The sequence below is a fragment of the Gossypium raimondii genome, chromosome 1 (assembly GCF_025698545.1).
Source record: "Gossypium raimondii isolate GPD5lz chromosome 1, ASM2569854v1, whole genome shotgun sequence".
Taxonomy (NCBI): Eukaryota; Viridiplantae; Streptophyta; class Magnoliopsida; order Malvales; family Malvaceae; genus Gossypium; species Gossypium raimondii.
In genome coordinates, this window is record NC_068565.1 from 13,560,140 (window position 1) to 13,574,339 (window position 14,200).

At 33.3% G+C, this 14,200-nt stretch overlaps 1 protein-coding gene across 1 annotated transcript; it reads left to right on the top strand.

Annotated features, from left to right (window-relative positions):
• The first annotated feature begins 2,627 nt into the window (after positions 1-2,627).
• On the top strand, positions 2,628-5,576 carry LOC105783042 (hypothetical protein). The gene is made up of 5 exons (XM_012608220.2): positions 2,628-3,392; positions 3,486-3,543; positions 3,649-3,732; positions 3,820-3,955; positions 4,386-5,576. The coding sequence occupies exons 1-5, from the start codon at positions 2,744-2,746 to the stop codon at positions 4,677-4,679; spliced, it is 1,221 nt and encodes a 406-aa protein (XP_012463674.1). The 5' UTR covers positions 2,628-2,743; the 3' UTR covers positions 4,680-5,576.
• The last annotated feature ends 8,624 nt before the right edge of the window (positions 5,577-14,200 follow it).

The following is a 14,200-nucleotide window of genomic DNA, read 5'->3' on the forward strand; positions in this document are numbered from 1 at the left end:
TGTAACTTCTCATGGAAATTAATTGTTAAGATCTTCACTCCTCCACCACTCACTTCTTAGTCATGCAACAACTACTCTTCCAATCCATCTCTTGCTACAAAATTTTCAGGTCTAACATTATGAAAAGGGTTCTTAGCCTTTTTTTCATTAGATTCATCTGTCTACTTTTTGGGGTTTAAAGGATCGTGGGTACCTTATGAACTTTTCATTTGGGTTTTTTCGCATGTTCCTATCACTACAAAACTTATACATGTTGTGACAATTCTTCAATCATACATCTCATCTAAGACAATTCCATTTGCAAACTTTGATTTCCTCTTCCCTAACACTAGCATATCCAATTATGGCTTTAATGTGATTTCTAATATATAGCGTAGGATCTTCTAATTAAGCTTTGATGCCAAAACTAAATAAAATTGATGGAACATAATTTTAGATATATTTAATTTTTACATGGTAACAATTTTTACATTTATTTAAAACAATGTGTGATAACTGAAATTGATAATAGTTATTCACTTAAAATTTTTACTTTTTTTGCGTCGTTCTAAGTAAAAAATAAGTGTCACCATAGGCCTGTTTTGTTGTAGTTAACATATTTAGAACCAAAATTTGTATTTAAAAGTAATATACAATAAATGATGAAAAGTATGATTTGAAACTAATTAATAATACATCAAATATGTACAATATTAAAATAAAAAATTAGATTAAATTGTAAGTAAAACCAAAATTTTAAACACAAACCATACTTAAATATATGCAATTAAATCTAATTTTTAATCATAAATCTATGTTCTAAATACATAGTTTCTACATGCATACACTTGTCATAAAGTTTCTAGTAAAATTTTGGTTGAGTGGTAAATTTAAGATTTTACCAATACTATTGGCGTGGGTTCAAATCCATCCACATGCATATTTTATTATTATTATTATTTTAAAATAAAAATATTAAAATACCTTTGAAGAACATGACTTATTTTAATCATGGAACGAAATTTTCATAATTTTCTTAACTGAGTTGGTGCTGGTTGACTTGTGACACCTGCAATACAATCAGAGGCTTAAATGATAGTATAGTAAACAATTAATGGAGGTAGTACAATGTGCATAATAAAATTAAAATAAAACTTTGGTTAGATGGTAAATTTAAAGTTTTACCAATGCTATTAGCATGTATTCAAATCAGAGATATGCATATATATTAAATATAAAGGCTAAAATACCTTTGAATAATATAATTTATTTTAATTATGGAATGACATTTTCATAATTTTTCTAACCGAGTTGGTTCTCGGTTGACTTGTAACACCAATTTAATCGGGGCTTAAGTAATAGTATAGATATAAATTTTAGAAAATTAAATCAAAATAAATGGATGTAATTTCATTAAACCTCTCAATTAAAATTTTATTTAATTAATTAACATAATTTATTTAAAACAATTTAATTTTAAGATTTAAAATTATCCATTATATATATGTTCCATTTGTACATAAACTTTTGAAGGAGAAAGGTTTCAATCGAATTTATTATTTCATATCATGATATAAGATTTAGTATGAAATAAAATAAAAAACAAGTTGAGTTGAAGAAAGCAAAAAGAATGTGTTGCACGGGTCAAAAATCTAGGTATGTCATATGATATTCATGATTTCTCTTCACAATTCTAATCACAACCCTAAACCGTGAATTGAATGTCAAAACCAACCCAATTTCAAGTACGTGGTATAATTTTTTAATTAATAATTATAATTATTTTTAATTAATAGTATGACTCAGAATTATAGATTATAGATTATAGATTATAGATTTATTGATAAGTATGTTAGTTTTTACTTTAAAAAAAAAAACCAAAAAAGGAGTTTCGTTTGTAGTTGTACATGTCGTCCCATTTTCAATTGATTACAAATAATGGTTATAAAATCTCCTTCGTAGAATTGAAGGGTTTACCACATATAAAAGATGGTTATGACCTTGTAATCGACGGGTTTATTAACAAATGAAGAATACCAACCAGATTATTCCTCTGAAAAGTTTTGTGAAATTCCCTGAAAAGGTGAGGGAGATTCCTCCTGTGCTGCACTGCAACTTCACCTCCAGCTAAAAAGAATACACCAATGATTAGTCTTTTTCTTCCATACTAACCTTCCTTATCCACCACCCCACCTGAATTCCCTCCCTGGCCTTCACATTCACACCCCCATTTACTATTATATCCCCCATTACATTTACATGTCATAGTAAACTAGATATCATATAAGCGAAGGGAAGATTCCCAAGGTTAACTACACCCAGCCAGCCAGCCAGCCAGCCCCAACAATACAAAAACACAACAGAACACCACCACCCAACAAATCCCCTGCCTTGCCTACTCCATCTATCTTCCATGATTCTCTCCCCCTATTCTAAGTTGTATCAACAATAATCAACTTATGATTTGCATTAATTATTAATTATTAATAACAACCAATACCAAGTGGCTAGGAAAGTCACCCCTCGTGGTGTAGTTACCAAAAAGTAATGCCCTTCACAAGAGGTTGTATGGCAGACCCCAACCTCCCCATGTTCTCTTCTTCCTCCCGTCCCCACTTTCTCCCCTTTTATATAACCCCACCTTTCCCTTCTCTATTCACTCCCTCCCTCCCTTCCCTTCCATCATTACTCTTCTTGTTGCATTGCACCCCTACACTACATTAATTCCGTTTCTCACATCTCACAAAAGAGAACAAAAAGAAATATGTGTACCTCTAAAGCTAAGGTGACCACAGGCACTACTCATGTTGAAATAACACCACCTGCTGTCGCCCGGATCAATGGCCGTCCTGTCCTTCAGCCTACTTGTAATCGTGTTCCTAGCCTTGATCGTCGTAATTCCTTGAAAAAAATACCACCCATCTCTCCTCCACCACCTGCATCACTACCATTTACGCCGTCAGCCACCAGTACTACAACTGTTGCCAATGGTAGCAGGGCTAGGGCCTCACTCACACTGCCTTTATCGCCAAGCTCAAAGTTCACCACCAAGCGAGGGAGTGATCCCAATGCGTTGAACTCAAGTTCTGAAAAGGTTGCCATTCCCAGAAACACCACAAAAACCTTGGATAGGAAGAAATCCAAAAGTTTCAAAGAGGGTATGGGGAATAATGGATTATCTTCTTATATTGAGCCATCATTGAGTTACTCTTCTTCTCTGCTGGTTGAGGCTCCAGGAAGCATTGCTGCAGTTAGGAGGGAACAGGTAGCTCTTCAACAAGCACAAAGAAAGATGAAAATTGCACACTATGGAAGATCAAAATCGGCCAAATTTGAATCTAAGGTTGTTCCTCTCGACAATACCAAGCCTGCCGAGGAAAAGAAGAGGTGCAGTTTCATTACGCCCAACTCAGGTACTTGTTATAGTAATTTTTACTTGCAAACTCTGTAAATTTCATAGAAATTAAATGATTTTACATCTAAAGTCATATACAATTCAATCTTAGATCCTATCTATGTGGCTTACCATGACGAAGAATGGGGAGTTCCAATCCATGATGATAGGTAAAAATAAAATCTCTTTGTCCATCTCTTCCTATATCTTTAAACGTACCAAAGCCACTAAAATGTTTATTTAATTTTTCAAAAATCTTAAACTTGATACTACAGCATGCTCTTCGAGTTGTTGGTTCTAAGTGGTGCTCAAGTAGGCTCGGATTGGACTTCAATCCTGAAGAAACGTCAAGATTTCAGGTGATCACTAATTTCAGTCTTCCCTAATCAATAACAAAGTATTATTATTGTTGTAGTTCCAAGGCTAACAAAATTTTATGTTCACAGGGATGCATTTTCAGGGTTTGATGCAGAAACTGTAGCCAACTTCACTGAAAAACAAATGACCACAATTAGCTCTGAATATGGGATTGACATAAGCAGAGTTCGAGGTGTTGTGGACAACTCCAACCGTATTCTCGAGGTAATTAATTACTCTTTTCATCAATCTTTCATTTTCAATCAGTTCACGTTATTACTTTCAAAAAGCATATGCTTAGTGCAAAGTTCAAACTCCAAAAATAACTTTCTTGTTTTGGATTTGTGTGTGTGTACATATGTGAGATTGGTTGCTAGTTTATTATTAATTTTACTTGTCCTCCTACTTTGTGAAAAGCTGTTCTCAAAGTCCTCTTGAAGCTTGAACTCGATTCATGTACTGACCCCACATTACCCATAAAAATATAAAAGGAAAATGTGAAAATTACTCTTTTTCTTTCCCAAAGTAAAGTAATAAGGGAGCCATGGCCCATGATTACATGGACAGTTTGATGATCACAGATCAGTACACCTCACATGCATTTTATTTATCCAATACTTAATAAAAATTTTGGTGTTATGTTATATGAGTGCAGGTTAAGAGGGAGTTTGGATCATTTGACAAATATATATGGGGATTTGTGAATCACAAGCCGATGTCGACGCAATACAAATTCGATCACAAGATCCCAGTTAAGACGTCAAAGTCTGAGAGCATAAGCAAGGACATGGTGAGAAGGGGGTTTAGGTTTGTTGGACCGACGGTGGTCTATTCCTTCATGCAAGCCGCTGGTCTAACCAACGACCACCTCATCACATGCCACAGGCACCTTCCTTGCGCCTTGTTAGCCATCCAAAGGCCACCGGTCCACTCACTCCCTGATTTGTAGATGATTATGAATTGACATTTAGACATATCCAGGCAACAATAATGCATTGCATGGGACGACATCAAAGCAGTAGCCCAGATGCATATACGTAACTAAAACCCAATTTCTAACTAATTAAAACCTTTTTTTTCCCCTCTTTTCCTCTTCTTTTGTGTGATTATCATGAATGATGATAATAATTAAACATATATGTATGTATGTATGTAGTAGAAAAGGTTTTTGTGACTTGTGACTCAAGAAACGGTGTGAAGGTTTGGATTTGCTTAGCTAGAAAAGAAAAGAAAAGAAAAGAAAAGAAAAGAAAAAGAAAAAGAAAAAGAAAAAGATGATTAGAGATAAGAAAAGATGGATTGATTGGAATTAGATAGGTTGTGGGGTGGGAGTGGGGGGCAGAGTGCATGTGCAAGTGCAAGTGCATGTGCAAGTGCAAGTTCAATGCTTAAATGCAAATGCAAATGGGTAGGGTGTGGGTGGGGGTGGGGTGCAGAAGCATGTGTGGGATGTCAGTTGCTTTTGAATACATGTGACATTGGCATAATTATATATATTTTGCTTTCTAAACAGCACAGCCTGTGGTCGACTACTGCTTCCACTGCATCAGATCCTATACCTTGTATTGGACCACCTGCTTTCCCTTTTTCATATTCATTTTCATTTTGGGGGTTTGAGTTGTAATTAAGTTTCTCTTTTATTTTTATTGTGCTTTTTCCTAATCTATTGCGTGGAATTTGGCTTTGGGGGGAATATTAATACCCCGAATGGGTCTTGGTCTTGGATATGGTGTGGATTTTTCCAGTTTTGAGTGATGTTTGTTTGATAAATTTTCATGTGATTTTGCTGTATTTGCTTAGTAAATACACTTTATATAATTATAAAAATGTTAAGTTGAAAAGGTAAGTAGGTTCCCATGCCATGTGCCCACTGTCCTTTTCATACCTTCTCTCTCTCAATTATATATAGTGGAATGCTACGATATTGTTCAAGTCAATGATTAGTCCATGTCATATATGACTCCTTTTTTCATCTTTTAAACAAAGAGAATAAAATATAAACAAACACGATTTACAGTTATATAGACCCATAATATTATAGAAAATTATTTAATATTCTATCAATCAACATTTTATACTCTATTAATAACGTCGGTATTTGGTTGAGTGGATGGATTGATGGAAAAAGCAAAAAAAAAAGTGATAAAGAAAATAAATTTTAAGCGAGAGAAAAAAAAGAAAGAAGGATTATCACTTTATATCTTAATGCATAAAAATTACTCATTTCAAATTGAAACGATAAAAGAAGAGAAAATTAGAGAATGATGTATGTTAGTTCAAAATTATACATTTTTTTAAATGTTTCATTTTCTTTCTTCTCATTTTTAACTCTACCAAGTAATGGATGTAAATAATAATTAGATTTTTTTATCTTTATTTTCTACCCTTCAATTTTCCATCTTTTCAATCATTAGGCAATTTTAAAATATACACTACTATATTATGACATACTAAGATGAAAAATTAAATTTATAACTGTCTCTCGAGTCGATAGACTTTTGAATGTTCAAGCTTGGTTATTTGTAGCATGTACGTAGGAGAGTTAAATGCTTGTAATGTAAAGTATGTGCTTGTGTTTTGGCATTGCTGAGCTTGAATATATATGAACATGTGCATATGGTAACTTAAGTAAATGTTGAATGATATTTGCCAATGTGATTGGCAAGCTTAAGTAATGACAAATATATATGTTTTGGTTTAGGTTGATTTTGCTTATAAACATATATCTACGTTAACTTGATGAAATGATGTTTGGACTATGGTAAAGTTAGGAATATGACATGCATATGGTCTACTTATGTTATGAATTGAATCATGGATAATGTATGAATTATAATGGCTTGTGTCTAATGCTTGTGATGGTGCCTATGAAGGCATATTGGTTAAAATTAGGAAATTGACATGTTTAGGTATGCTTTTGGTGCATTTTGTATAGGTCTAGTGAAAGGTTAAAGGCTTGTTTATGGCACAAGTAGTTTAATCGATTGTATGACTTGATTTAAGAGGCATATGTTGTCACACACGGGCTAACACACGACCGTGTGTCACACACGGCCAAGTAACATGACCGTGTGCTCTGTATGATCTTGGTGGTTTTGGTTAAAGACGATCACAGTCTTTCACACGGCTTAGCGACACAACTGTGTGAATGTTTGTTAGATTTTACATTTAGGTCCACACATCCTCAGCCTATCACACGGCCTAGCCACACGACCATGTGACCTTGTTTTACACTTTTGCCCAATCTTTTCTGAAATGTTTTAAATTAATCACTGTTTGTTTCGAAATTGATTTTAGAGCTTTCATAAGCTCAAATTAAGTTCAAATTTGTATGCAAGACATGATTTGTTTGGTGAATTGATGATTTAAGATTTTTTGAAAAAAATACTTGAATTAAATTACACGTTTCGATTCTTTTATTTACTAGGATCCCATAACTCAATTCCGACGACAGAGATAAAAATGGGTAGGGGTTGTTACATTTAGTGGTATCAGAGCTATGATTTAGTTGATTTTAGGACTGAATGTAACATGTATTGAGTTTAGAGAATACATGCCACAATAACATGTATCTCATATACCTGGAAGTGAGGACCGTGATGCCTTTTTCCAGATGATGAATGAATGGTTTGCTCCACAACCTCCGCCCCCTCTTGTGCCTCCCCTAACACCCTTTTGTCCTCAAAGCTCTAATCAGGTAACTATTAATCGACCCTCTATAGATAAGATTCATAAATACAGAGCAGAAGAATTCCAAGGGTTGTATAATGATGATCCTACGAAAATCGAATATTGTTTAGAAAATACTCAACAGGTTTTTGATGAGCTAGCTTGTTCCCCTGTTAATAGTTTGAAATGTGTCATATCTTTGTTAAAAGAAAAATTATATTAGTGGCGGATTACTCTGACGTTAGTAGTTCCGAAAGATTGAGTAACATGAGATTTCTTCTAGACTTAATTGAAAAAGAAATATATCAGTAAGATGTATTTGGAGAGGAAGAAATGAAAATTTATGGACTTGAAATAGGGAAATATGTTTGTTGTGGAATACAAATGTGAATTCGTCAGTCTGAGTAAGTATGCTCGAGAGCAGATATCTTCAGAAGCAGAGTTGTGTACTCGTTTTGAGTGGGGTTTAAATGAAAATATTTGAGCGATGGTGGGTGCACTGGAAATAAAAGAATTTGTGGTATAGTTTGAGCGTGTCTAGAAAATGGAAGAATTTTGGATCAAGAAGAAACGTGTTAAAACTAAAAGTGAAAGCACAAGCAAGAGAAATGTGACCATAACTTTTTCAGCTCCTCCATAAAAAAAGACGAAAGATTTTAGAAGTCAGTCTATTTCCATTGTCGGAAGCCCTAGAAAAAGTATGCCCAAATAGAATTACTCGAAGAATCAAGCTACATCAATAGTAAGTGCGATAGTGTTCGGAAAATAGACACACCAGTTTACGAGTATTGTAGCAAGAATTATTTTGGTGTATGTAGACTGAAAAAAGGATCCTGTTTCTGATGTGGTTCATTTGAGCAGTTTATGAGAGATTGTGTGAATAAAGCCCAGTCAGGTTTAGAATAGATTGCCAGACTAGTGATTGTTTCTCAGAGGGACAAGAAATCAAGACTTGGGAACACATTTGGAGTTAGCCGTAATGAGGCAGGTGATACAACTATTAGGTCTAAAAGTCGAATGCCAACTAGAGCCTATGTGATTCATTTTAGAGAAGAAACATCGACACCGAATGTTACTGCTAGTACATTTTCTCTTTTTGAGGTTACTGTTTATGCATTGATTAACCCTGGGGCAACATATTCTTATATATACACTACTTTATTAACATAAAAGAATTTACCAGTAGAGTTGACTGAATTTGATTTTAGGGTGTCAAATCTGATAGCTTAGAGTGTGATTGTTAATAAAGTTTGGAAGAATTGTCTATTGAAAATTTAGGGTTACGAATTTCCTACTGACCTGATGTTATTGTCGTTCAATGAGTTTGATGTTATTTTGGGTATGGATTTACTAACAGTTCATGATGCAGTTGTCAGTTGCAAATAGAAACGAATTGTTTTGAAGCGCCAAATAAAAGAATTGATTAGTGTCGAAACTGATAGATTTGATTGGTTTACTAGCATTGTATCGGTTTTTACTACTCAAAAGTTGATCAGGAAAGGTGCTGAAGCTTATTTCACATATATCTTAGATACACGAACATCCAAATTGAAGATAGATCAAGTTCCAACAGTGCGAGAATTTATTGATGTTTTTCTAGAATAATTACCTAGTTTGTTGCCTAAAAAAGAGGTTGAGTTTGTGATTGATTTAGTACCAAATATTGCTCTGATACCTATTACACCGTAAAGAATGTCACCTACAGAACTAAAAGAGTTAAAAGCACAATTACAATAATTAATAGACCGTGGATATATTCGACCGAGTGTATCACTGTGGGGTGCTATAGTACAATTTGTGACAAAAAAAGATGGAACTTTGAGATTATGTATCAATTACAAGCAATTGAATAAAGTGACTAAAGAATAAATATCTGTTGGCTCGAATTGACGACCTATTTGATGAATTGAAAATGCCTATCATGTTTTCAAAAATTGATCTGCGATCGAGATATTATCAGTTGCGAGTCAAAGAGTCGATGCATCAAAAACATCATTTAGAACTCGGTATGGACATTATAAATTCCTTGTTGTGTCGTTCAGTTTGAATAATACTCCTGTTGCATTTATGGATTTAATGAATAAAGTGTTTTCGTCCTATCTTGACAGGTCCGTGGTTATGTTCATTGATGATATTTTAATTTACTCCAAAAATGAGGCCAAGCATGATCAACATTTGAGAGTTGTATTACAAACTTTGCGCGAGAAGCAACTTTATGCTAAATTTTTTAAATGTGACTTTCAGCTACTTGAAGTTGGATTTTTGGGGCATGTGATCTTTACGGACGTTATTCAGGTTGATCTAAACAAAATTTCTATGATTATGAATTGGAAACCTCCACAAAATGTTACAGAGGTATGTAGTTTTATAGGTTTGGCAGGTTATTATTAACATTTCATGAAAGGTTTTTCGATAATTGCTTTGTCGTTGACAAAGCTACTAAAGACTAAAAAGTGTCAAAAAAGTTTTGATTAGTTGAAAAAGATGTTGACTGAAGCTCCAATGTTGACTCAGCCTAAATCTGAAAAATAATTTGTAGTTTACAATGATGCTTTATTAAACAGATTAGGTTGTTTACTTATGCAGGATGGCAAAATGATAGCTTATGCCTCTCGCCAGTTGAAATCACACGAAAGAAATTATCCGATGCATGACCTTAAGTTAATTGCAGTCGTTTTTACTTTAAATATTTGGCAACACTACCTATACGGTAAAAAATTTCATATTTACACTAATCACGAAAAGCCTGAAATACTTAATGACCTAGAAAGATTTAAATCTGAGACAACATAGATGGCTCGAGTTGTTGAAAATCTACGACTTGATCCTCGACTATCATCCAGGTATAGCGAACGTTGTTGCAAATGCTTTGAGCTGGAAATTTGCCTTGAAAGCGTTGAATACTTGATTGACTTTGGAATGCGATGGTTTTATTTTGGCTGAATTAAGAGTTAGATTGACTTTTCTTTAGCAAATTTGTGAATTGCAAAAAAAAAAAAGATTATGATTTGCAATTGAAGTTAGAATTGATTGAAAATGGTTAGATTACTAGGTTCAGTATCGATGACAATAGTAGTTTGCATTTTAGAGGTCATTTGTGTGTGCCAATTGATGCAACATTGAAACGAGATATTTTGTGTGAAGCTCACAACAATGTTTATTCGATTCATTTTAGTACTATGAAAATGTATACTGATTTGAAACAGATGTACTAGTGGCCATGTATGAGACGTGAAATATCTGAGTTTGTGACTAAATGTTTAGTTTGTCAATAGGTGAAAGCCGAGCATTAGTTTTGGTCAGGTTTATTACAGCCTGTAATGATTTCTGAATGAAAATGGGAGCTAGTTACAATGGATTTTGTATCGAGATTGCGGTTAACTCCAAAAAGGAAAGATGGCACATGGGTTGTTGTTGATAGATTGACGAAATCTGTGCACTTTATTCCAGTCAAAACAAATTATTCATTCGAGAGATTAGCTAAGTTGCATATCTCTGAGATTGTACAATCACATGGTGTGCCAATATATATTATTTCTGATCAAGACCTGAGATTTACCTCCAGATTTTGGAGTAAGCTACATGAAGCTTTGGGTACGAAATTGAATTTTAGTACTGCATTTCATCCCAGACAGACGAATAGTCTAAGCGAGAAATATAGATTCTTAAAGATATGTTACTAACCTATCATCAAATGTAGTAGTCAATTCAGGTCAATTTCGCACTTAAGGATTTTTTTTAAAGAAATTTAGGATTTTAATTTATGTTTTTAGTAATTCGACCTTAGGATAGAAAGTTAATAAAAGTAAGTGTTTTTAACACATTTTATAGGTGTTGTGTCCCAATAGGCTGACACGAGCCTTAGGTTATGCTTATGGGTTTAATTGAGTGTGTAAGATAAAGGTATAAAGGCCCAATTGGCATAAAAGTAAAGTTCAAGTGATGCACAAGCTTCCTGGGACGTCAAAGCACCAAATGAATGACACAAGGCAAGATGTTCCTTGCGTGGCGCGACACACGTCGACATGCTACCTAAGGTTATAGAGGAGATATTTTCGTCCACACAATCAATCTTATTAAAAGACCTAGGACGTGCCAAAGACCTAATTTGGGTGACCAAAACCTCTATAAATAAGACATTAAGGGTTGAATGTAACTAAGTCATCCTAAATGTCTTAAAAAACCCTCGTAGTTTAAAAATAGTTTTAGTTTTTTTCTTTTCAACTTTTCAACACTTCCTTATTTTCCTCTTGAAATCAATTTTAATTCAAGAGTTTATTTATATTATTCAAGTATTTCAGTTTATGTTATTTTGCATTCGTTTTATTTCTTTATTCCAATCAAGAGATTTAATACTTTCTTTCCTATTCGGTATTTAATCCACAATTATTTAATTCTCTTTTCTCCTCCAAATCATCGTGTTCTTTACGTGGTTTACTCTATCGAGAGAGAGAGAGATCATGAGTGGCTAAATCCCTTAGGGGAGATTAACGAGTGGATGAGAATGTGATTAACGGAGGATTTAGGGTTTTCTGAGAGGGATTAGTTGGCATAAATTATGTATTCTTACTCAGGCTTGACAACCTTAATAAGTTATCATAGGCTAGACGAGGTAGGAAGATAAGTTGAACCAAGTAAATCATAATTTATCCTGGTTGAGAAAGTGAGGTCGAGAGATAAGTGAGTATCAACCGATCGATTAGTTAATTAGAGGCTGAGAGGTAATAATTGATTAATCAATGACTAATTCACCATTTAGCTCTAATCTAATTTAATTACAAACCCTAAAGCTACTTAATCTTCTTGATTGTTTTATCATTTTTTTATTTTTTTGTTTTTTCTTTCTTTCTTTTAGTTAATTATTTATTTTTATCTCTTAATCTATTTTATGGTTGATCGTAATATAGAAACTAATTATTACTACTTAGACTTGTTATTGTAAAAACATTTTCATAATTTATTCCATCCTTCTTTGGGTACGATCCTCAGAATATTTCCAAGTATTTTGTTGTACAAACTATATTACAATTTGACTCGTGCACTTGCATACACCACCGTTTTGAATTCTTATATTTTTGGTTTTATATTTAAACTATAAACAACCACACTTTTATAGGCGGTTAATTACGTTGTTGCATAATTGAATTTGAAGGTAGTTGGGAAAAGTTTTTGTCGTTAGCTAAGTTCGCTTATAATAACAGTTATCAAGCGAGTACAAAAATTGAACTGTACGAGGCTTTATGCAGACGTAAAGGCAGAGCTCTGTTATATTGGTCTGAATTGAGCGAAAGAAAAATTACTGGTACTGATCTGATCCGTGAAACAGAGGATAAAGTCTAGGTTATTCGTGATTGTCTAAATGTTACCTCTGATAGGAAAAAAATCGTATGTCAATTTGAAAAGAAAAGATATTGAGTTTCAGATTGGGGATAAAGTTTTCTTCAAAGTCTCGCCTTGGAAAAAAGTGTTGTGGTTTGACAGAAAAGGGAAACTCAACCTGAGATTTATAGGGCCGTAGGAGATCCTCGAAAGAATTGAACCTGCAACGCATCATTTAACTTTACCGCTAAATTTGGAAAAGATACATAATGTTTTCCATGTATCGACGTTGTGCCGTTATCGTTCAGATCCTTAGCATGTGATATCTTGCGACGAGGCTGAGTTACAATTGGATTTGTCGTATAGTGAAGAACCAGTGAGAATTTTGGCTCAAAAAATAAAAGAACTTTGTAAGAAAAGAGTACCATTAGTGAAAGTTATATGGCATCGACATGGTATCGAGGAAGCTATGTGGGAAAAAAAAGAATATATGAAATCCCAATAACCTAATTTATTTCCAGTTAAGAATTTCGAGGTCGAAATTTCATTTAGGAGGGAGAGTTGTAACAACCCATTTTTAGTGGTACCGAAAATGGTGGTTTCAGAGCCTCGTATTCCAATGATCGAGTCACTTAATATTATTATTTGATATTTACAAGTCTATTTGAGTATAATATTAAGTTGGTGCAGTAATTTATGTGATTAAATAATTAATTACAATACAAGGACTAAATCATAAAAACTATAAAATGTAATCGCTATTGAAATTTTTTTAGCTAAAAGCTTAATGAGTCTATTTAAAAGGGCTTATACGATAATTAGATAATTTTAATGATCATGGATGGTTAATGTTTACTTTTTAATTTGGAAAATATGTTAAATTGTTAAAAAATAATAATAAAAGAAACATATAGCTTAAGCTGGAAGGAGAGAGAAATCATATTATCATCTTCAACCTTCTACCAAATCCACCATTTTTGGAATCTCTCTTAGGGCTCAAAGCTTTCGATTATTGATTGGTGATTAAATTCTTGTCTGTTTCTTGTAATTTCTATATTTTTGAGATCTCAGGAGCTTGATTTAAGTAACCCAGGGACTATTTTGTGAAACTGTTAAAGTTTACTAAAGTTACTATTATTTATTCTTGAATCTTTTGTTAATTAATAGTTGCATGTAAGCTTAGTTGGACTAATTTGTAATGTGAAGTTTTGATAGGTTTGTCATTAAGGACTAAAATGTAAAATTTGCAAACATTAGGGTGAAATTTATATGATACGTGCTGCTAGTAAGTTAACCAAGGATGAATCTGATATTGATTTTGAAATCGAAGCCCAAATTTGAAAGTTATTGTATTATCAGTTTTAAGGACTAAATTGAAATAAAAACAAAACTTGAAGAATTATTGTATAGATGAAATTGAAATTTTTTATAACTTCAATAGGCTATTGGTTGATATTTTGAATGGATAATTGAAGTAAATTA